This window comes from Pseudophryne corroboree, chromosome 2, assembly GCF_028390025.1.
Source record: "Pseudophryne corroboree isolate aPseCor3 chromosome 2, aPseCor3.hap2, whole genome shotgun sequence".
NCBI lineage: Eukaryota > Metazoa > Chordata > Amphibia > Anura > Myobatrachidae > Pseudophryne > Pseudophryne corroboree.
Window position 1 is genome coordinate 515,773,754 of NC_086445.1, and position 22,042 is coordinate 515,795,795.

General features: G+C 46.3%; 1 protein-coding gene across 19 annotated transcripts in view; it reads right to left on the reverse strand.

Annotated features, from left to right (window-relative positions):
• MACF1 (microtubule actin crosslinking factor 1) overlaps positions 1 to 22,042 on the reverse strand; it is a 564,002-nt gene that overhangs the window by 278,866 nt on the left and 263,094 nt on the right. For all 19 annotated transcript variants that reach the window (XM_063954114.1, XM_063954106.1, XM_063954121.1 and 16 more), the window contains 7 exons: positions 17,668 to 17,817; positions 17,124 to 17,357; positions 13,726 to 13,932; positions 11,012 to 11,542; positions 10,211 to 10,387; positions 9,967 to 10,090; positions 9,639 to 9,847 (listed from right to left, as the gene is read on the reverse strand). In XM_063954114.1, the coding sequence (XP_063810184.1) occupies positions 9,639 to 9,847; positions 9,967 to 10,090; positions 10,211 to 10,387; positions 11,012 to 11,542; positions 13,726 to 13,932; positions 17,124 to 17,357; positions 17,668 to 17,817 (1,632 nt within the window). The remainder of the gene's footprint in view (positions 1 to 9,638; positions 9,848 to 9,966; positions 10,091 to 10,210; positions 10,388 to 11,011; positions 11,543 to 13,725; positions 13,933 to 17,123; positions 17,358 to 17,667; positions 17,818 to 22,042) is intronic.

Here is a 22,042-nt window from a genome sequence, read left to right on the forward strand (position 1 = left end):
GGGGTCCGCAGAGTGGAGGCCTGCTATGTAAAGCAGCAAGTTTGTCGGTCGGCATGTGAGCAGAGCGTCTGGTGGACTAGGCCTGCTTTTATCTGGACTTTGAGCTCTTGGCGGAAGAACCCTAGAACCTAAAGCAAAACTGACATTTCGCCTTATCTGAAAAAGTACGACAAAAGGAGCAAATATAAGTTTGTAACCTTGGTGTTGCCACAGAAGGAAGCAAAGCAGTCTTGAATGCAGCTACTGTAGCCACAATCTTCTCCAATTCTGGGCCAAAAAGAATCGCCACAAAAAAAGCAGAGCTTCCAGAGCCTTCTTAGAGTCTGCTCTGCAGCGGCTCTCCTGGCTGCCACAGCAGAAGCCTACACCTTAGAGGTTAGAATGCCCGCATCAATAGCCACCTTGCCTAGATAGGAACCGGCATCCCTGGATATGTTCCAACCAAAGACAACAATTCTGTTCTGTTAACTCCAGAATCCGCCCAGGTCCCGATGGCCTTAACCACCCAAGCGGATGCAAGGGTTGAGTGTGAAATAGTTCCAGCATTACAGAAAACTGCTTTAAAAAAGTTCTCCAGCCTCCTGTCCATCAGATCCTTAAGGGAGGCCATGTTAGGGATAAGAAGGGAAGTGGAAGTAACTAGTTGGACGATGTGAGCATCTATCAGAGGGGGTAACTCCCAATTTGGTCCTATCCGCAGCAGGTAGCTTAGAGACTTGGAAGCACTTGTTAGGGTGAGGCCATGACCACAAGTTGAGCAAAAGAAGGAAACTCAGATTCCACTTTCTTCTGACATTTAAATACTGGGGCATCTGACTTGGATGTCTGAATAGAGTTTTTGATCGTAAGTGCAAACCTAATAGCCTTGATCAGGGCCTCAACATCCACCTGTGATAGGGATTCATCCAGAATAGAGGAGATCTCAACATCCCTGGTAATGGAGACATTATCCTCGTGATCCAAGGAAACCTCCAAGTCACAACCCAAAAGGGGCATAGAGCTCTCGCATCTGGTAGGTTTGCACTTGGATGGGTGGTCCTTGCCTAGCATCTGTTGAAGTAATGGCAACACTTGCGCCTCACCCTGCACTGACTGAGTGAAGGACTGCATCCATGGGGGTTCTGCAGCAGCAGGCTTACATTAGTACTCTATAACACTTTATTGTTTGTTTTTTATATATGTAACAATTTTCACACATTTATTCTTCACGTAACACTAACACATGCAGTATCTGCTCTTATCTATCCAACTTTCTCTCACACTTCACTTTCCACACTAGTGGTGATGCCTTGGAGTGGTTTGGCTGGGCTATTTTTGTGGGTGTCCCATACCCTAGACTTTAACCCATAGGGGGGTTTTCAATTAGCCGCGATAACGGACCTTTCCAGCAAATTGCGGTTACACCCTATTCAGTTAGCTGGGAAAATTTATCAGTGATAATTTTTTCGCACATTTCACTTCACCTACTCTAAGCAGGCGAAAAGTTGGGAAAAATCCCTATTTTAAAGTAAAAAATGTTTGGATTTGGTTCAGAACTCCTGGGACACCCCCCTTAATGGCTAATTAGGCATGTTGACGTTTTTAATCATTTTTAATTGCCCTATAATGACTTGTCAGTTTTGAGGTGAAAAAGTGTAAAGTGATGGAATTTGGGGTTCAAGCTACGGGACAGGTATATTGGGGTGCTTTATGAGTGGGACGGTTTTTTTAGGCTTGCAGGTGGGAGTAATCGGTCTGTTTCCACTTTCTTTTTTTAAAGTACCCTAAAATGACCCAAATACATAGTTATACCCATTTTCATGTACCCCGAATTTAACGAGAGCATTTATTTTGCACTAAAAAACTTGCTTTCTAGCATTCTTTTGCATTTAAAAAAAAAATACATATAACAGCAATTTCACACAATTTATTTAAGTCCCCAAAAACTCTTAAATGTGATCTCTAATACACTTCTCTTCTGTTATCCTATGTTAAGCTGGGTGTAGTATGGTATGCCGGTGGCCGGGCTCCCGGCGACCAGCATACCGGCGCCGGCATACCGACAACTGGGCGGGCGCAATTGAGCCCCTTGCGGGCATGCGCCCCACGCTATCTATTCTCCCTCCAGGGGGGTCGTGGACCCCCAAGAGGAAGAAAAGGTGTTGGTAAGCTAGGTGTCGGGATTCCCGCGCCGGTATACTGTGCACCGGGATCCCAACAGCCTGCAAACGGAAGACCACCCATTAAGCTTGGCATTTTTTGGGGTACAGGCTGATTTCCTAATTTTCACCATTTCTCACTGCAAGAATTTTCGCGGGAAACCCGTTTGGAATTGCAGAAGTTGATAAACGTGAGCGCACATATCCACAAAAAGCCGTTTTCACAGCAATTTTCAGCCGTCTGCCACAAAAATATTTGCGCAAAAAATTAGCAGATAATTTAATGCCCCCCTTAGAATGTTAGGGACTTACCCTACTATGAAGTGGTGGGTAAGATTGTAATTTTGGCCAAGATTATGCAAAAAGCCTCATATTGCAAAATGTTATTGATATTCCAATTAATAATGTTTGAATAATGCACCTGCATTTGTTCTCTTTGTGTGTGGCACTACAGGTCTCAGCAAGTTAGCATCTTTCATTACTTGCAGTTAGGGTGTGCAGTCTAGGGCCCCTTCACTATATAATCGGCGCGTCACCTTGAGCAGGTAGAACACCGGCAAACTGAAAGGTACACTTAACATTCAGTGCAGTGAAATAAATTGGCAAATGGTGCTCAACAAACCGAACTCCAACAGGGGAGGAGGAACTGAATGTATAACATGAGAAGTGTTAGGTACACAGGGAGGCAAGGAGCCCACACTTCTCTCTGAAGAAGTGCTGTGGCAGGCAGTGCATAAAAATAAGAATTTACTTACCGATAATTCTATTTCTCATAGTCCGTAGTGGATGCTGGGGACGCCGAAAGGACCATGGGGAATAGCGGCTCCGCAGGAGACTGGGCACAAAGTAAAAGCTTTAGGACTAGCTGGTGTGCACTGGCTCCTCCCCCTATGACCCTCCTCCAAGCCTCAGTTAGGATACTGTGCCCGGACGAGCGTACACAATAAGGAAGGATTTTGAATCCCGGGTAAGACTCATTACCAGCCACACCAATCACACCGTACAACTTGTGATCTGAACCCAGTTAACAGCATGATAACAGAAGGAGCCTCTGAAAAGATGGCTCACAACAACAATAACCCGATTTTTGTAACAATAACTATGTACAAGTAATGCAGACAATCCGCACTTGGGATGGGCGCCCAGCATCCACTACGGACTATGAGAAATAGAATTATCGGTAAGTAAATTCTTATTTTCTCGTAAGTCCTAGTGGATGCTGGGGACTCCGAAAGGACCATGGGGATTATACCAAAGCTCCCAAACGGGCGGGAGAGTGCGGATGACTCTGCAGCACCGAATGAGAGAACTCCAGGTCCTCCTCAGCCAGGGTATCAAATTTGTAGAATTTAGCAAACGTGTTTGCCCCTGACCAAGTAGCTGCTCGGCAAAGTTGTAAAGCCGAGACCCCTCGGGCAGCCGCCCAAGATGAGCCCACTTTCCGTGTGGAATGGGCTTTTACAGATTTTGGCTGTGGCAGGCCTGCCACAGAATGTGCAAGCTGAATTGTACTGCAAATCCAACGAGCAATCGTCTGCTTAGAAACAGGAGCACCCAGCTTGTTGGGTGCATACAGGATAAACAGCGAGTCAGATTTTCTGACTCCAGCCGTCCTGGAAACATATTTTCAGGGCCCTGACTACGTCCAGCAACTTGGAATCCTCCAAGTCCCTAGTAGCCGCAGGCACCACAAATAGGTTGGTTTAAGTGAAATGCTGAAAACACCTTAGGGAGAAATTGAGGACGAGTCCTCAATTCCGCCCTGTCCGAATGGAAAATCAGATAAGGGCTTTTACAGGATAAAGCCGCCAATTCTGACACGCGCCTGGCCCAGGCCAGGGCCAACAGCATGACCACTTTCCATGTGAGATATTTTAACTCCACAGATTTAAGTGGTTCAAACCAATGTGACTTTTGGAATCCAAAAAAAAAAACTACATTGAGATCCCAAGTGCCACTGGAGGCACAAAAGGAGGCTGTATATGCAGTACCCCTTTTACAAACGTCTGAACTTCAGGGACTGAAGCTAGTTCTTTTTGGAAGAAAATTGACAGGGCCGAAATTTGAACCTTAATGGACCCCAATTTCAGGCCCATAGACACTCCTGTTTGCAGGAAATGTAGGAATCGACCCAGTCGAATTTCCACCGTCGGGCCTTACTGGCCTCGCACCACGCAACATATTTTCGCCAATTGCGGTGATAATGTTTTTGCGGTTACATCCTTCCTGGCTTTGATCAGGATAGGGATGACTTCATCCGGAATGCCCTTTTTCCTTCAGGATCCGGCGTTCAACCGCCATGCCGTCAAACGCAGCTGCGGTAAGTCTTGGAACAGACAGGGTCCTTGCTGGAGCAGGTACCTTCTTAGAGGTAGAGGCCACGGATCCTCCGTGAGCATCTCTTGAAGTTCCGGTTACCAAGTCCTTCTTGGCCAATCCGGAGCCACGAATATAGTGCTTACTCCTCACCATCTTATCAATCTCAGTACCTTGGGTATGAGAGGCAGAGGAGGAAACACATACCCTGACTGGTACACCCACGGTGTTACCAGAGCGTCTACAGCTATTGCCTGAGGGTCCCTGGACCTGGCGCAATACCTGTCGAGTTTTTCCCAACGGTTTATAATCCTGTGGAAGACTTCTGGGTGAAGTCCCCACTCTCCCCGGGTGGAGGTCGTGCTGAGGAAGTCTGCTTCCCAGTTGTCCACTCCAGGAATGAATACTGCTGACAGTGCTATCCCATGATTTTCCGCCCAGCGAAGAATCCTTGCAGCTTCTGTCATTGCCCTTCTGCTTCTTGTGCCACCCTGTCTGTTTACGTGGGTGACTGCCGTGATGTTGTCCGACTGGATCAACACCGGCTGTCCTTGAAGCAAAGGTCTTGCTAAGCTTAGAGCATTGTAAATGTCCCTCAGCTTCAGGATATTTATGTGAAGTGATGTCTCCAGGCTTGACCATAAGTCCTGGATATTCCTTCCCTGTGTGACTGCTCCCCAGCCTCGCAGGCTGGCATCCGTGGTTACCAGGACCCAGTCCTGAATGCCGAATCTGCGGCCCTCTAGAAGATGAGCACTCTGCAACCACCACAGGAGGGACACCCTTGTCCTTGGTGACAGGGTTATCCGCTGATGCATCTGAAGATGCGACCCGGACCATTTGTCCAGCAGGTCCCACTGGAAAGTTCTTGCGTGGAATCTGCCAAATGGGATTGCTTCGTAGGAAGCCCCCATTTTACCCAGAACCCTTGTGCATTGATGCACTGAGACTTGGCTCGGTTTGAGGAGGTTCCTGACTAGCTCGGATAACTCCCTGGCTTTCTCCTCCGGGAGAAACACCTTTTTCTGGACTGTGTCCAGGATCATCCCTAGGAACAGAAGACACGTCGACGGAACCAGCTGCGATTTTGGAATATTGAGAATCCAATCGTGCTGCCGCAACACTATCTGAGATAGTGCTACACCGACCTCCAACTGTTCCCTGGATCTTACCCTTATCAGGGAATCGTCCAAGTAAGGGATAACTAAAATTCCCTTCCTTCGAAGGAACATCATCATTTCGGCCATTACCTTGGTAAAGACCCGGGATGCCGTGGACCATCCCTACGGCAGCGTCTGAACTGATAGTGACAGTTCTGTACCATAAACCTGAGGTACCCTTGGTGAGAAGGGTAAATTTTGACATGAAGGTAAGCATCCTTGATGTCCCGAGACATCATGTAGTCCCCTTCTTCCAGGTTCGCAATCACTGCTCTGAGTGACTCAATCTTGAATTTGAACCTCTGTATGTAAGTGTTCAAAGATTTTAGATTTTAGAATCGGTCTCACCGAGCCGTCTGGCTTCGGTACCACAATAGTGTGGAATAATACCCCGTTCCCTGTTGCAGGAGGGGTACCTTGATTATCACCTGCTGGGAATACAGCTTGTGAATGGCTTCCAAAACTGCCTCCCTGTCCGAGGGAGACGTCGGTAAAGTCGACTTTTGGAAACGGCGAGGGGGAGACGTCTCGAATTCCAATATGTACCCTTGAGATATTACCTGAAGGATCCAGGGGTCTACTTGCGAGTGAGCCCACTGCGCACTGAAATTCATTGAGAACGGGCCCCCACCGTGCCTGAGCTTGTAAAGCCCTAGCGTCATACTGAGGGCTTGGCAGAGGCTGGAAAGGGTTTCTGTTCCTGGGAACTGGCTGATCTCTGCAGCCTTTTTCCTCTCCCTCTGTCACGAGCAGAAAAGAGGAACCTTTTGTCCGCTTGCCAACAAAGGACTGCGCCTGATAATACGGCGTCTTATTTTGAGAGGCAACCTGGGGTACAAACGTGGACTTCCCAGCTGTTGCCGTGGCCACCAGGTCTAAAAGACCGACCCCAAATGTCCCCTTTCAAAGGCAATACTTCCAAATGACGTTTGGAATCCGCATCACCTGACCATTTTACTGGTAGAATTGGACAACGCACTTATACTTGATGCCAGTCGGCAATTATTCCGCTGTGCATCATGCATATATAGAAATGCATCTTTTAAATGCTCTATAGGCAATAATATACTATCCTTATCTAGGATATCAATATTTCCAGTCAGGGAATCCGACCATGCCAACCCAGCACTGCACCTCCAGGCTGAGGCGATAGCTGGTCGCAGTATAACACCAGTATGTGTGTAAATACCTTTTTTTGGATACCCTCCTGCTTTCTATCAGCAGGATCCTTAAGGGCGGCCATCTCATGAGAGGGTAGAGCCCTTGTTCTTACAAGCGTGTGAGCGCCTTATCCCCCCTAGGGGGTGTTTCCCAATGCATCCTAACCTCTGGCGGGAAAGGGTATGCAGCCAATACTTTTTAAGAAATTATTAATTGTTATCGGGGGGAAACCCACGCATCATCACACATTTTATTTCTCAGATTCAGGAAAACTACAGGTAGCTTTTCCCTCACCGAACATAATACCCCTTTTTTGGTGGTACTCGTATTATCAGAAATGTATAAAACATTTTCCATTGTCTCAATCATGTAACGTGTGGCCCTACTGGAAATCACGGTTGTCTCTTCACCGTCGACACAGGAGTCAGTATCCGTGTCGGCGTCTGTATCTGCCATCTGCCTGACGGCCTATGAGACGTCTGGACAGGCACAAGCTGAGTAGCCGGCTGTCTCATGTCAACCACTGTTTTTTTTTATATAGAGCTGACACTGTCACGTAATTTTCAACAGTACATCCACTCAGGTGTCGACCCCCTAGGGGGTGACATCACTGTTACAGACACTCTGCTCCGCCTCCACATCATTTTCCTCCTCATACATGTCGACACACACGTACCGACACCCAGCACACACACAGGGAATGCTCTGATAGAGGACAGGACCCACTTAGCCCTTTGGGGAGACAGAGGGAGAGTTTGCCAGCACACACCAGAGCGCTATATATGTATAGGGACAACCTTACAATAAGTGTCTATCCCTTATAGCTGCTTATATCTGTTATTTTGCCAAATAAGTGCCCCCCTCTCTTTTTTACCCTGTTTCTGTAGTTGCAGGATGCAGGGGAGATTCTGGGAGCCTTCCTACCAGCGGAGCTGTGTGGGAAAAATGGCGCTGTGTGCTGAGGAGATAGGCCCCGCCCCCTTCACGGCGGGCTCTTCTCCCGCTTTTTACTGGAAAACTGGCAGGGGTTAAATACATCCATATAGCCCAGGAGCTATATGTGATGTATTTTTCGCCAACTAAGGTAAATTCATTGCTTCCCAGGACGCCCCCCCCCAGCGTCCTGCACCCTCAGTGACCGGAGTGTGAAGTGTGCTGAGAGCAATGGCGCACAGCTGCAGTGCTGTGCGCTACCTTATGAAGACAGGAAAGTCTTCTGCCGCCGATTTATGGACCTCTTCTTGCTTCAGCATCTGTAAGGGGGCCGGCGGCGCGGCTCCGGGACCCATCCATGGCTGGGCCTGTGATCGTCCCTCTGGAGCTAATGTCCAGTAGCCTAAGAAACCCAATCCACTCTGCACGCAGGTGAGTTCGTTTCTCTCCCCTAAGTCCCTCGATGCAGTGAGCCTGTTGCCAGCAGGTCTCACTGAAAATAAAAAACCTATTTAAACTTTTACTCTAAGCAGCTCAGGAGAGCCACCTAGATTGCACCCTTCTCGTTCGGGCACAAAATCTAACTGAGGCTTGGAGGAGGGTCATAGGGGGAGGAGCCAGTGCACACCAGCTAGTCCTAAAGCTTTTACTTTGTGCCCAGTCTCCTGCGGAGCCGCTATTCCCCATGGTCCTTTCGGAGTCCCCAGCATCCACTAGGACGTTAGAGAAATAGCTGTTCAGTATTTCTATGAGGGAGGAGAGAAAGGAGAAGTGAGCCCCATGGTGGTATGGCTTCTAGAGGGAATGCGCCAAGGGATGGGGGAGGGGCTAACCTGACTCCTCCTTCTGGCATGAACCCCAGGGCAATGGCTGCCAGTATTAGTAGTACCTTGTTGCCTAGAAGCTGCACTAGTGGTCTAATGGGGGTGCGGAGACAACTTGGGCCCCCACTGCCGGTAGTCTCCCTCACTGGCGGTATGCAGCTCCTGTGGTGTGCACTGTGGAGCCCGGCCAAGGTCACTGACCCAGTCGCCAGTACTGTGGGACGGCTAGCACAGGGGCTCAGTGGAGCATCAGTGAGAGCATCTTAAAGGAAGCGGACTTACTGCCTGATCAGTAGTCAAAAAACAGAAATTAAAATAAGAAATTAAAATTGAGGCTGCTTAAAAGCAACCCCTGGAAACAGAGTCCTGCTCCTTACATACACCAACCGAAACTGGACTTCTGGTCTGGGGGTGGGGTATATTGGAGAGGGAGCCTGGGCTGCTGGAAAGAGAAACTATTTGGTGCGCATAGTCCAGATCAACCTCCTTTACCCAGTGTTATAGCCTGTGTCCCCTATGGATGACCAAAGAAATATAAAGTATGGATTTGTCATAGAGGGAGAACTAGACATATTTTGTGCTTACACACACAGTTGTATTGTGTGGTTAATACAAATTTGGAGATCTCATTCCTATGCATGTAATAAAGTTGAAGGATACAACAAATAAATAAAGAGATCTTTCTGAGGCGCTGCAAAATGGAGCAGCAGAAGACAGTACAAATAGGTCACCAACCTACAAAGACATTATGTAACAGAAAAATACATCCCACTTTCTATCCCACTTTTTCAAGTAAGCATACACGTAAGGATTCATTACCGTATCTTCACGGCATCACTTTTGGGTGACCCCATAAGACGTCATATCTCTTTTCTGGGTCCATCTTCATCACCTAGTTTCCCCTTTACACAGTGGAAAGAACTGTAGTGTCCATACAGGATTACACTATTGTATTTTGTTTCTCTGTTTTTGATGCATATCATGACATCACTGTGAGGATCGTTTAAAACAAGGGGACATTTGGAGCGCAGAAAGTGAGACTGTAAAGTTGATTGACAAGATCTGTTAGAATCTGTCACAGACAAAGAAACTAGGGATTGCCTTACCATATTCTGAGCAAGGGCCTCCTGAATGGATGAAGAGGACATTGATGCCTTTTTTTGTCCCTCTAGAGACTTCTCCACTCCATCTAGCCATTGCATGAGGTTTTCCAGGCCTTCTTGAACACTTTGGGACTGAGCTACTGATTTCTGCAGTAAATCTGAGTGAGCAGACATCTGGCTGGAGAGACTTTGGAAGCGACTCTCTATGGAATCTATAAATAAATACTTAGTCTTATGCACAAACACTGAAAATAGTTAAAATATACTGGCAAACTCAATATACAGTGTAAAACAAATTATGCTCAAAGGAAATTTTGTGAGCTGTCCTCACCAGTTGTTGCCTGGATATTCCTGCAGTCTGCCAATGGATCGCCTTGGATTTCCAATAGACTGCGGAGAGCCTTATGAACTTTTTCCATTTGTATTTGGTGCTCCGCAATATCGCACTGCATGCTCTGCAAAACATCAAGGTATTTATGCTAGTGATAAATACAGAATCCCACCCTCACCACCACTCTTTCAATTTAATGTGATGGTACAATGACCTGAATAACATTGCTATGAAATATAGTTACCTCTGCCTGCTTTAGCTGGGCCTGCAAAGCTACAGGATCAGATGGTACTGGTTCTGAAAGTATCTTTTGCACAGAACGCTCTGTGTTCTGCAGCCAGGCTAAGGCAGCATCAGAGCCCTCCTGGAACTGCTGATACCGGTTCAACAGAGAATTTAAATGAGTTCCAAGCTTGGAGCACTGAAATAAACCATACAGAGAACACAAGGAGCATGGTAAATGGATTTAATGGGAAAAGAAAATCTATTCATAATTAGGGGTTATTTTTGTTTTTTTATCCCTATAGCTATTCAATAAAACATATGGGCATAAGCCATTTTGCAATGTCTCATAAATCTCTGCATCGAAAAAGTGGGAATTATAATGGGAGATATTTAAAATAAGGTTCAATAACACAAAATGTATTTATTGTAGGCTTATTTTCATGTACTAGTTTTAATTTGACAATTTATACAATAACACAGCAAAAACAAAATGAGAGAAAGTTCTACTTAATGGCCCCCAAACATCAGTAGCCCTGAGTCGACAATCCGCCGGCACTGCCACCCGGATCCGCCGATCGGCGTCCAACAATGATCAGCGATCCATCGGGAAAATGAAACATGTTAAAAATGCCCAATTTGCCGATCCCAACCATTTTTGGTCAGAACTAGGGAATCAGGATTTTAAAACATGTTTAAACATTGCAGTAATCTATTGCTGATGTATGGGGGCCATAAGATGACAATTTGTACTGTACATAAGAAACACTGCTGGCACAGGTAACGAAGCTCCGAATGATCACAAACAGCTGTGTCTGGTTACCTTGGAATGCAAGGCACTGTATCTTTTTGAAGCATCTTCAAGTTTATTTTTCACTAGAGCTCCCGCAACTCCCACCTCCAAATCGTCGCTGCCTTTTTCAGCAGCTGCTTTCTCTGCATCGATCACCTTCTGGCCGGCAATAGTAATATAACGCAGATCTCCTTTGTGAGAGATCACATCTTCAGAAAAGTCTGTTTGCCGCTGCAGCAAATTAGACAAAGCTTCACAGTCTGCTTTCTCCTTCTGTATGTTCTCTAAGTCTTCTTCACTCTGGTGGAGCCAGCTCTCAAACTCACTATGGTCATGAATGAAGTTCTGCAGGTCATCATGCAGGCCTTGTGCTTGCTTAAGCTGCACCTGTGCCTGTGACAGAGAGGCAGCATACTCTTCTTTCAACCGTGCCAGCTGGTTCTGCAACCGTTCTCTCTCTTCAGGGGATAGTGTGCTGCCATGTTTATCCAAGAAATTTTGTGCTGACTGTATAGTCAAGATGAAATTCTGCTGTTGGGCTAACATATCTTGATGCTGTGCCTGCAAAAGAAGCAATACTGGAATTAAAGGAAGACCAAAGTTTTATACAAAGTCTGGTAAAGAGAATGGCAGTTCCTAATCAAATAGGCATTGACCCCCATTTTCTGTTTAACAAACCTGCATAGTTTTTCGAAACAGGACAGGGTAGAGATGGGTGGTAAATTATAAGAATAATGTCTCTGCACAGAGTAGAGGACCTTTCAGATGCACTGTTCTATTAATTTCTCTGCACACTGCTAAACATGGTGTGTAGAGTGTGCTGTGAGGAGTTGGCACATTAAACTAAACTTGTGTGTGTCTAAACCGTCTCCTACAGAGCCAATACGAATCAGTCTAAACTCAATAAAGCCCACAGGAGTGCCTATAATAAATAAACACTCAAACCTGAGAGTGAATAAACACACAGCGTAAAATAAAAGGGTTGGAGTACATTATCCCCCAGATGGACTAAGTGAAATGGAACTGATCAGAAGAAAATAGCATTCACCCTGAAAACTGCTGCACTTTAGAATGGACACCAGAGTTCAAGCCAGGAGTGTTGACAAATGTGGCAGGATAGCCAAAACTTCATTATCTGACAGAAAGACCCCATCTAGCATCAAAGTGGATACCAAGAATTTGAGACACTGTAATAGGGCCAAGTGAGATTTGGGGCAATTTTTGATGCATTCAATTGCCTCTTGAATTGGAGAAGTGCAGCAGACATTTGCTTTTATCAGCATATCACAGGGGTAAGATATTGCAGTCACCCCTTTCGACAGCAAAAACACCACCATCACTGCAATAACCATAACCTGACAGCCAGATTTCACCATCCCAGAAGCATGGCTTCCAGACTTTAGCTGATTCCGGTCCTCAGGTGTGTGCATTGGGCAGCAGCCATCTGGGTCTGGACAGCCCTGAGGCAATTTTATCACGAAATTCATACTAGAACAGTGGTTCCCAAACTCTGTTCTCATGGAGCACTAACGTCCAGGTTTTAATTATATCCATGGCTCAGCACAGATGGTTAAATAATATTGACTGAGGTACTAATTAAGTCACCTGTGGCCAAGCATGGATATACTTAAAAACTTGGACTGTTAGTGATCCTTGAGAACCAAGATTGGGAACCTCTGTACTAGAGAATGAAATAAACAGACAGACCAAACACACTGCAGATCAAAATCAAAACAATTATAGTGAAGTCGAAAATTAACTACTCTCTACATGAAATTTCACCATTAGCAAACAAAACTGCATGGCGATTAAAATAGAAAGAGAGACAAACAGAACGAGAGAGAGAAAAAGAGAAAGAAAAAAAGATTCACTCGATTAGACTTAAAGAAAGGGTCAGGTTCCCAGTACCAAGCTAATGGTACGATGGTGCTCGAAAAAATACAGAAGAGCACCAGCAGACAGCAGGTTACATGAAAAAAACACAACCAGCACAGTAACAAACAACGGCATAAGACCATACAAGAAAGCTCTTCTGTGTCAGCAGAGGAAAGGACTGCCACAGTACTAAAGGCTCTTCCTGTCAAGAAAGATACCAGACAGCCTTCCCTGAGAAAAACGCCTTCCCTTCTATGCACAGCAAAGCTTGGAGTCCAGCTCTACCCAGCACTTTGCTGTTATGGAATGTCTGGCAACAGCAGGTGTCAGAGGCAACAAAAGGTACCCCCACTGACTGTTGATCCCTGGTGCCTACAATCCAGCTTGCAAAACACTGCATTAGGGAGGGGACCACTGCAAGCCCTGCCTCAATCTCAGTGAGAGGTGGGGCTGAACTACAGTTCCTGCCATGTGTTCCAAAAGCCTTGCTATGGACATCATGGCTAGCAGCCATCACCTTTGAGCACCCAGTCCCAAAGATAGTGAAGATTGGGAAACCCCTCAACAGGAACCGGAGATCATGGGCGGATAAGACACTGAGAGCATTCGTGTCTGCCCTCCTCCAGCAGATACCACCGACCCCCCCCCCCCCCCCCCAGGAGCACCACAAGCAAATTGCATAAGAAGAAAAATAAAATGATAAAAGAACCCACAAAACTGCTCCTGCAGCTAGACGATGTTACTGCCCACTCCAAGTCCCTTACAGTTAAAATATAACTGGGGTAAGCATTACACATTTAGTATTTTACATGCATGCAATTAAATACTTTTACCACACTACAGGAATGCAAACATGTACCGTCCCTCACCTTTTTTTTCTCATAGAGATCATTGATGATGTTGGCAGCATCTTCTGTAGAAAGACATCCATCTGACAAACTTAGGCTCCGAGAATTCTTTCCGTCAGTAACGCTGCCTTTCTGCAGGCTGCTTTTACTAGGCACTGTAGGGAGCACCTGACACAGGAGAGTCTCAATCTTGCCCAGGTTTTCTTTCAGCTCCTCTGCCGTTTTAGACTGCATATAACATCAGAAAGAGATATGAGATACTACCGTGGCTTAAACTTGAAAACATGAAAATAAAAAATAGGATGCTATAAGTAAATAAATAAAAATCATATTTAATGAACAATATATTCCGACAATTTATGAATTTGGACTCAATGGGCGGTATTCAATTCTTTTCACCCCCTTCCACACTCGTTCTGTTTCTGCTGACGGGGCGTGGTATAATCCTTTCTGCTCACTACCTCTACGGTAGCAAGGGCACCCAACCCGTTACGCAACTAAACCTGATTACTATGGGCGCGATATGTGCAATGACATCAACTGAATGGGTCACAGCTCAAGTTGGGAGACCACTTAAGCAAAACTGCCATTAAGTATGGTATGTAAGGATGTGAAGGTGCACAGGTAAATAACCCTGACAGAAGGGATACAGGTTGCTGTATTAGTATATATTGCTTATCATTTTACATTAAATTTATTTAATAAATCATTTTTTTTCCCATTCATTTAAGGAAATTATCACATTCATTTTATACTTAGTGTCATTTTGTATTAGTTGGTTAAATAACAAAAAACACTTTTTATTGGTGTCTACGCACCATGTTTTTTTTTTAAACTGTAAAGAAGTTGGAAACTTCAAGTCTTCCAACCAAACACTACTCTTTAGGGACATGGTTTCAACAGCCACGCATAAAAGCCAACTGTACTAATCCGTGATGTAAAATGGTCTCTGAGTTAACAGGTCCGATCTTTAATAAAGATGCCACAACAGACTACAGACACCCTGAGAATGTCCATGTACCATGACTGCCTTGGCCAGTCTGGTGCCACCAACTTCACAAGAACCTTGTTCCTGGCTTTCCTTTTTGAGGATACATAAATTATCACCACCACAGGAAACAGGATTATAATATGCAATATTCCATGGGACTGTCATGGCATTTACAAGCATACACTGAAGATACTTGGTCCTTGAGCGAAAGAGCTTCTTATTCTGGCTAAATTAGCATGTCATCATAACTATATCTAGCTGACCCATCTCTACAAAATCTGTTAGAGATGTTCTAATGGGGTACATAAGGTAATCGGTCTCCCAGTTTTCTATTCTTGGAATTAATATTTCCATTATTGTGTAACATTCTGTGCTACAAGGTGCATAATTCTGCTGGTTTACTTCATTGCAAGGGAGCTTCTTGAGTCTCCCTGAGGGTTGATGTACTCCACTGCGGTAGCATTACATGAATGAATCAGTCAACAGAAGGTGTTCCTAAATTACGGCATTTAAAACCACGCAATACTAGAATATTTATTTCTGTGCTTTGCTTCTGTTGAGAACCACAGACCCTGGAACACAGAGCAAAGGAAGAATGTTCACCAGCCCTGGAGGCAGACACTGTCACAATGTATCATAACACAAATAGCAAAGGAAAAGGGTATGGGTCATTAGGTCGACCACACTTACATCGAAAGTCATTAGGTCGACCACTATTGGTCGACATGGTCATTAAATTGACTTGAACAATGTTGACATGGAAAAAGGTTGACATGAGGTTGTTGTTTTTACTTTTTGGGGCGTCGTTTTCTTCGTAAAGTGATGGGGAATCCCATTTAGTGCACCATGTCCCCTCACATGGCTCACTTCGCTCGCCATTCTTTGGGCAGGGTGCCTCACTCCGCTACCGCAGAGCTCGACACAGGTTACTATTCCCAACTGTAGTCTACGTGGATCGTAAACTATGAAAAAGTTCAAAAAATGAAAAGAAATGTGAAAAACGCATGTAGACCTTTTTCCATGTCGACCTAGTGACCATGTCGACCAATAGTGGTCGCCCTAATGACTGTCGACCTAAGTGTTGTCGACCTAATGACCTATCCCAAGGAAAAGCCCCTATTGAGATTAGGTATATAGATGGTGTTCTGTTCATTTGGAGGGGTGACAAAGTGTTGTTAGAGCAGTTCTGCACCCACCTTAACTACAATGACAGAATATAGAACTTGCATTCCAGGAGGTCAATTTCTTAAATATGACTGTATATACAGAGAATAAACATCTCTTCACATACAATATTAAACCCACCGATCACAACTGGATAAGAAATAATCCTAAAGATCAATTCCAAAGACTTAGATTAAACTATTTGGATAAAAATGTCTTTGGTAATCAAGCTAAAATCATGGGAGGGCAGTTTATTGATAAAAGTTTTAATCTAATAGTGGTACAGAACAAGAATATCGGAGAAGGCAACCTCCCACTTCCATCGCAGACAGGTGGGTAGAAACTTTGACAGGCACTAGGCTTCTCAAACATCTTGGACCCTGTGTGCCTACTTGACCAGGTGGATCTACTTCACTGTATCGAGCTCTGGTCAGGAAATGGTCTAGTTTGTGAGTGCTGCTCTCTGTTTGCTGTGCCGCCCTGTAATTATGGACCCTTGGGCTGTCAGTACGGACACCAGGACAGAAGTACTCTTACAGCCTGTGGCCAACGCATTTTGTCCAACTATGACCCAAAGAGAATGCTCCCCTCGAAGGGGAGAGACTTAAGGGAATGCCCCCTTTTTCTTATGCTTAAAAGGCCCTGCTGCCTCAGCTGGAAAATACAAATCCAAGTAGTCCAAAGACTGATGGACTGTCGTAATCAGAACCTCTGTCCCCTGACCAAAAGAAGGTTCTAAACTCTCCTAAGGAGGACATTTTTCCAGAAGCTTACCCTCCTCATCTTCCAATGACCTCCAAGGGAATCTGATGGTGGTTAGTGGGGGAAATTATATTTCATGGTCCCTCAAAGAACCAATTCAATTATGAAAAGACCTATGCAAACCCTAAAGAAGAGCTTTCCATGGACTGAACCCAAGCAGGCCCACCAACAAGGGCCAAGAGAGACTCCGAAACCCTCATAGAAATCCTGCATATGTAATGGGATAGGCAAGTGGAGAAGACACCCTAAACTTCACCCTCCTGCTGGTGAGGCAGCTCAGCCATGGACCTGCCCAATGCCTGAGCCCATGCTGGCTCTACCATGACAGGTATTGTGTCCCCCAGAACTGGTACATCAAGTGACTTGGACAAAAGATTTGTGTGTGAATCTTAAAGGATTTAAGGATGAATTTAAGAAAAACGATTCATCGCCTTCTCTTCACTGTGTATTGCCGTTGTATGCTAACGTACTGGTCTTGCACACAAATTATTAAATGAGTTACCTTTTTGGTCTCCTCTAAAACAGCTGTGCTTACTGCAGACTCTAGTTGTCTCTCTGCATCCCCTGTTTTCTGAAGCACTGAATGATATTGTTCCTTTGCCTTCTGGAGCTTTCTCTTAATGGAGTCCAACTCTTCGGGGGTCATTTTACTCTTGTTTTCCTCAAGGAAGTTCTCTGTGGCTTTGATAGCATTGGCATACTGGTTTCCTCGAGCTTGTACATCCTTCTGCAGTTCCTTGCAATGACACAAAAGAAGCTGTTCAACTACACTTTATTCCAAGCAACAAACTCTATTGACTAAAATACTAAATCCTCTAGTGTTGCCATAGTAAACACAGTGAGGGAGATGTAGCAAACTTTGGAGCGAGCTAAAGTGGAGAAATTGCCTAAAGCAACCATTCATTGTCTGTAATTTAACTAGCATAGTCTTTGAAATGACAGACACTTTCTCTATCCCTAAGGCTTGATACATCTTGCACAGTATAACATAATTACTAGTATAACAGTTACATAGAGTTGAGGAACCATGCAGACTCAAAGAGTACCTGCAAGCTCTTGTGCTGGTCCTGAAGAGTGGAGAGGTCCTGTGTGCCAATGCCGGCCTGGTGATCACACACAGCTTTTTCTGACAGTTCAGCCCAAGAACTTAGATCATCTAGTCCCTGGGCATAAACCGCTTGCTGCTCCTGAAGTGTCTAAAAGAAAAATGAAAATTAAGTGTGCAATAGTACCTAGTATAACCAACACTAACATACAGAGGTGGAGGCACAACATCACAGATGCCAGATTTTCACTTGATACATTACAATTAAACTAGGCCTGATTATGGGTTTTCGTTTGCATCTATAAAGTATTAAACTTTAAACAGAGTAGGCTTTTTAGTTGTTACAACGGACAGTTATCTGGAATCTGTATGGTTCAGTGCCTACGCCTCCATCCTGAAATGTTCCTGTCTAACATGTGAGCACGATGTGTCCCTTTCTCAGAAGACATTCTCTAGTTAAAGATATCTGCATGTGCACTTATTTTTGCTATCAAAGTGGACACCAGTGCAAGGCTCAATACTTCAGCCTGGGTGAGAAATCCTTCACTGTTAGGGGAGACAAACCTAGAAAAGCAAAGCAAACAAGTGGTTAAATACAAACACACAAACGAAAGTTACAGAGAAAGTTAACACAACTCAAAAAGATTGCAAACTCTGGAAGCAATGGCCTCTGTGCCCTCACCTGAGACAAGTGAAAACTATACTTGATTTTTGTGTCAACCCAATGTCTTATATTTAGATATGTACAGGATTGTTTTCTGACACATTTAAAATACAAATGCATGTTCGTAGTAATCAATACTCCTCAGTAACTCTCAAGGTTATACTGGAATTGAGAAATGTATCATAAACCTCAGGAGAGAATAGCAGGCAAAGATAATCAGAATCAGCTTTACTGGCCGGGTATACTTGCGTATACCAGAAATTTGTCTTCGGTTTGCTATACAACAGCCAAATAGGTAACAGATAAGCAGGTGGGGGAAGGGGGGGCAAGTGAAGTCATACATATAGGTATACTATAGGGTTGGATTCTAAGTCACACCTAGGTCCGAATCTAGCAAGGGTTAGCACACTAAGCATGCGCTGTAGAGTTATTGCGCATCTATGAGTATCTCCGGGAAATTAAGATATGGATGGACCTCAGACTTTTCATCCAAAAAATGGGCGCTTCCAGGTATCAACTGGCCGTATGTACAGAAGGGGACTGTCAATGTGTGAGTGCCGATGGGAAGCCTATTTCAGTCATGTCTCTTGCGCCTAGCAATGGGTAGGTGTAATAGTGCATACACACGGAGAGATTTTGACTATAGGTGCATACACACGGAGAGATTTTGGCTATGAGAGATTTTGACTAACTTTTCCCTTGAACTGGCAGTAGGAGATTTTGACTAACTTTACCAGAGATTTTGTCTAACTATGCAAGAGATTTTGGCTATGGGAGATTTTGGCTATGGGAGATTTTGACTATCTCATTTAAATAAGGGGATGAGTGTCATATATAGGACGATTTTACAGGGTGGCTGGTATTTAAATAGCTGAAAGTTAAAAAAAAAATTTGCGTGGGGTCCCCCCTCCTATGTAAAACCAGCCTCGGGCTCTTTGAGCCAGTCCTGGTTGTTAAAATACAGAGGAAAAAATGAGTAGGGTTCCCCCATATTTAGACAACCAGCACCGGGCTCTGCGTCCGGTCCTGGTTTAAAAAATACGGGGGACAAAAGACATAGGGGTCCCCCGTATTTTCCAAACCAGCACCGGGCTCCACTAGCCAGGGAGATAATGCCACAGCCGGGGGACACTTTTATATTGGTCCCTGCGGCCGTGCCATTACCCCCCCAACTAGTCACCCCTGGCCGGGGTACACTGGAGGAGTGAGGACCCCTTAAATCAAGGAGTCCCCCCCTCCAGCCACCCAAGGGCCAGGGGTGAAGCCCGAGGCTGTCCCCCCCATCCGTGGCCCGGTGGATGGGAGGCTGATAGCCTTTCAATAGTAATATTGTTCTTTACAGGAGGCCTACAGGTCCCAGCAAGCCTGCCCCAGCATGTTGGCACTTGGAGAACCACAAATGCCAGCATGCCCGGACATAAAGGGCCCGCTGGCACCTGTAGTCCACCTGTAAAGAAAATATTAAAAAAAAAACACAACACATTCTTTTAAAAATCCTTTATTAAACTGGGTCTTCACCTGGGGGCGGCGGCCTTTAAGCTCTTTTGCATGGCCGCCGCCTTCCCAGGACTTCCAGCATCTTCACCTGGTGGGCGGCGGCTGCTAAGCTCTTTTGCATAGCCGCCGCCCATCCAGGACTTCCACGGCGTCTTCAGGAGCTCTTCTCCGCTCCTCCTCCGCCGTCGGACTGACAGCCGCTGCCTCGCGCTGACTTATATAAGTCAGCGGGAGGGGGCGGGGCGATGACGCGGCGAGCCGTGATTGGCTCGCGGCGGCCATCTTGAATTTCAAAAATGACGCTGAGGCGCCATTTTTGAAACTGGTACCGCTCCGCTGCCAAACTCTGCAATAGAAAGGTAAATTTCCCCCGCCCGCACCGCTGCCGCAACCCGCCGCCGCCCGCACCACCGCCGCCCACACCGCCACCGCCGCAACCCGCCGTCGCCCACACCGCCACCGCAACCCGCCCGCACCGCCGCCACAACCCGCACCACCGCCGCCTGCACATCGCTATCGCTGGGAAAAATCGCTGGCCTCTTAAAGTGTTAGCGATTTTGACTAACTTTTGCAGCGACATAGCCAAAATTGACTTGCCTGCACTGACTATTTTTCCCAGCGATAGCGACCTAGCGGGGACGCGCATCGCTATCGCTGGCTGTGTACACACGGAGCGATCTGCACTAACTTTCTGAGCGATTTTGACTATATAGTCAAAATCGCTCAGTTATATCGCTCCGTGTGTATGCACCTTATGTGAGATTTTGACTAACTTTTCCCTTGAACTGGCAGTAGGAGATTTTGACTAACTTTACCAGAGATTTTGTCTAACTATGCAAGAGATTTTGGCTATGGGAGATTTTGACTATCTCATTTAAATAAGGGGATGAGTGTCATATATAGGACGATTTTACAGGGTGGCTGGTATTTAAATAGCTAAAAGTTAAAAAAATAATTTGCGTGGGGTCCCCCCTCCTATGTAAAACCAGCCTCGGGCTCTTTGAGCCAGTCCTGGTTGTTAAAATACAGAGGAAAAAATGAGTAGGGTTCCCCCATATTTAGACAACCAGCACCGGGCTCTGCGTCCGGTCCTGGTTTAAAAAATACGGGGGACAAAAGACATAGGGGTCCCCCGTATTTTCCAAACCAGCACCGGGCTCCACTAGCCAGGGAGATAATGCCACAGCCGGGGGACACTTTTATATTGGTCCCTGCGGCCGTGCCATTACCCCCCCAACAAGTCACCCCTGGCCGGGGTACACTGGAGGAGTGAGGACCCCTTAAATCAAGGGGTCCCCCCCTCCAGCCACCCAAGGGCCAGGGGTGAAGCCCGAGGCTGTCCCCCCCATCCGTGGGCGGTGGATGGGAGGCTGATAGCCTTTCAATAGTAATATTGTTCTTTACAGGTGGCCTACAGGTCCCAGCAAGCCTGCCCCAGCATGCTGGCACTTGGAGAACCACAAGTGCCAGCATGCCCGGACATAAAGGGCCCGCTGGCACCTGTAGTCCACCTGTAAAGAAAATATTGGGGAAAAAACACGACACATTCTTTAAAAAATCCTTTATTAAACTGGGTCTTCACCTGGGGGCGGCGGCCTTTAAGCTCTTTTGCATGGTCGCCGCCTTCCCAGGGCTTCCGGCGTCTTCACCTGGGGGGGCGCCACCTCCCCAGGGCTTCTGGGGTCTTGCTCCGGCGTCTTCACCTGGTGGGCGGCGGCTGCTAAGCTCTTTTGCATAGCCGCCGCCCATCCAGGACTTCCACGACGTCTTCACCTGGGAGGCGGCGGCCTTTAAGCTCTTTTGCATGGCCGCCGCCTTCCCAGGACTTCCAGCATCTTCACCTGGTGGGCGGCGGCTGCTAAGCTCTTTTGCATAGCCGCCGCCCATCCAGGACTTCCACGGCATCTTCAGTCTTCAGGAGCTCTTCTCCGCTCCTCCTCCGCCGTCGGACTGAAAGCCGCTGCCTCGCGCTGACTTATATAAGTCAGCGGGAGGGGGCGGGGCGATGACGCGGCGAGCCGTGATTGGCTCGCGGCGGCCATCTTGAATTTCAAAAATGACACTGAGGCGCCATTTTTGAAACTGGTACCGCTCCGCTGCCAAACTCTGCAAGATAAAGGTAAATTTCCCCCGCCCGCACCGCTGCCGCAACCCGCCCGCACCGCCGCCGCCCGCACCGCCGCCGCAACCCGCCGTCGCCCACACCGCCACCCGC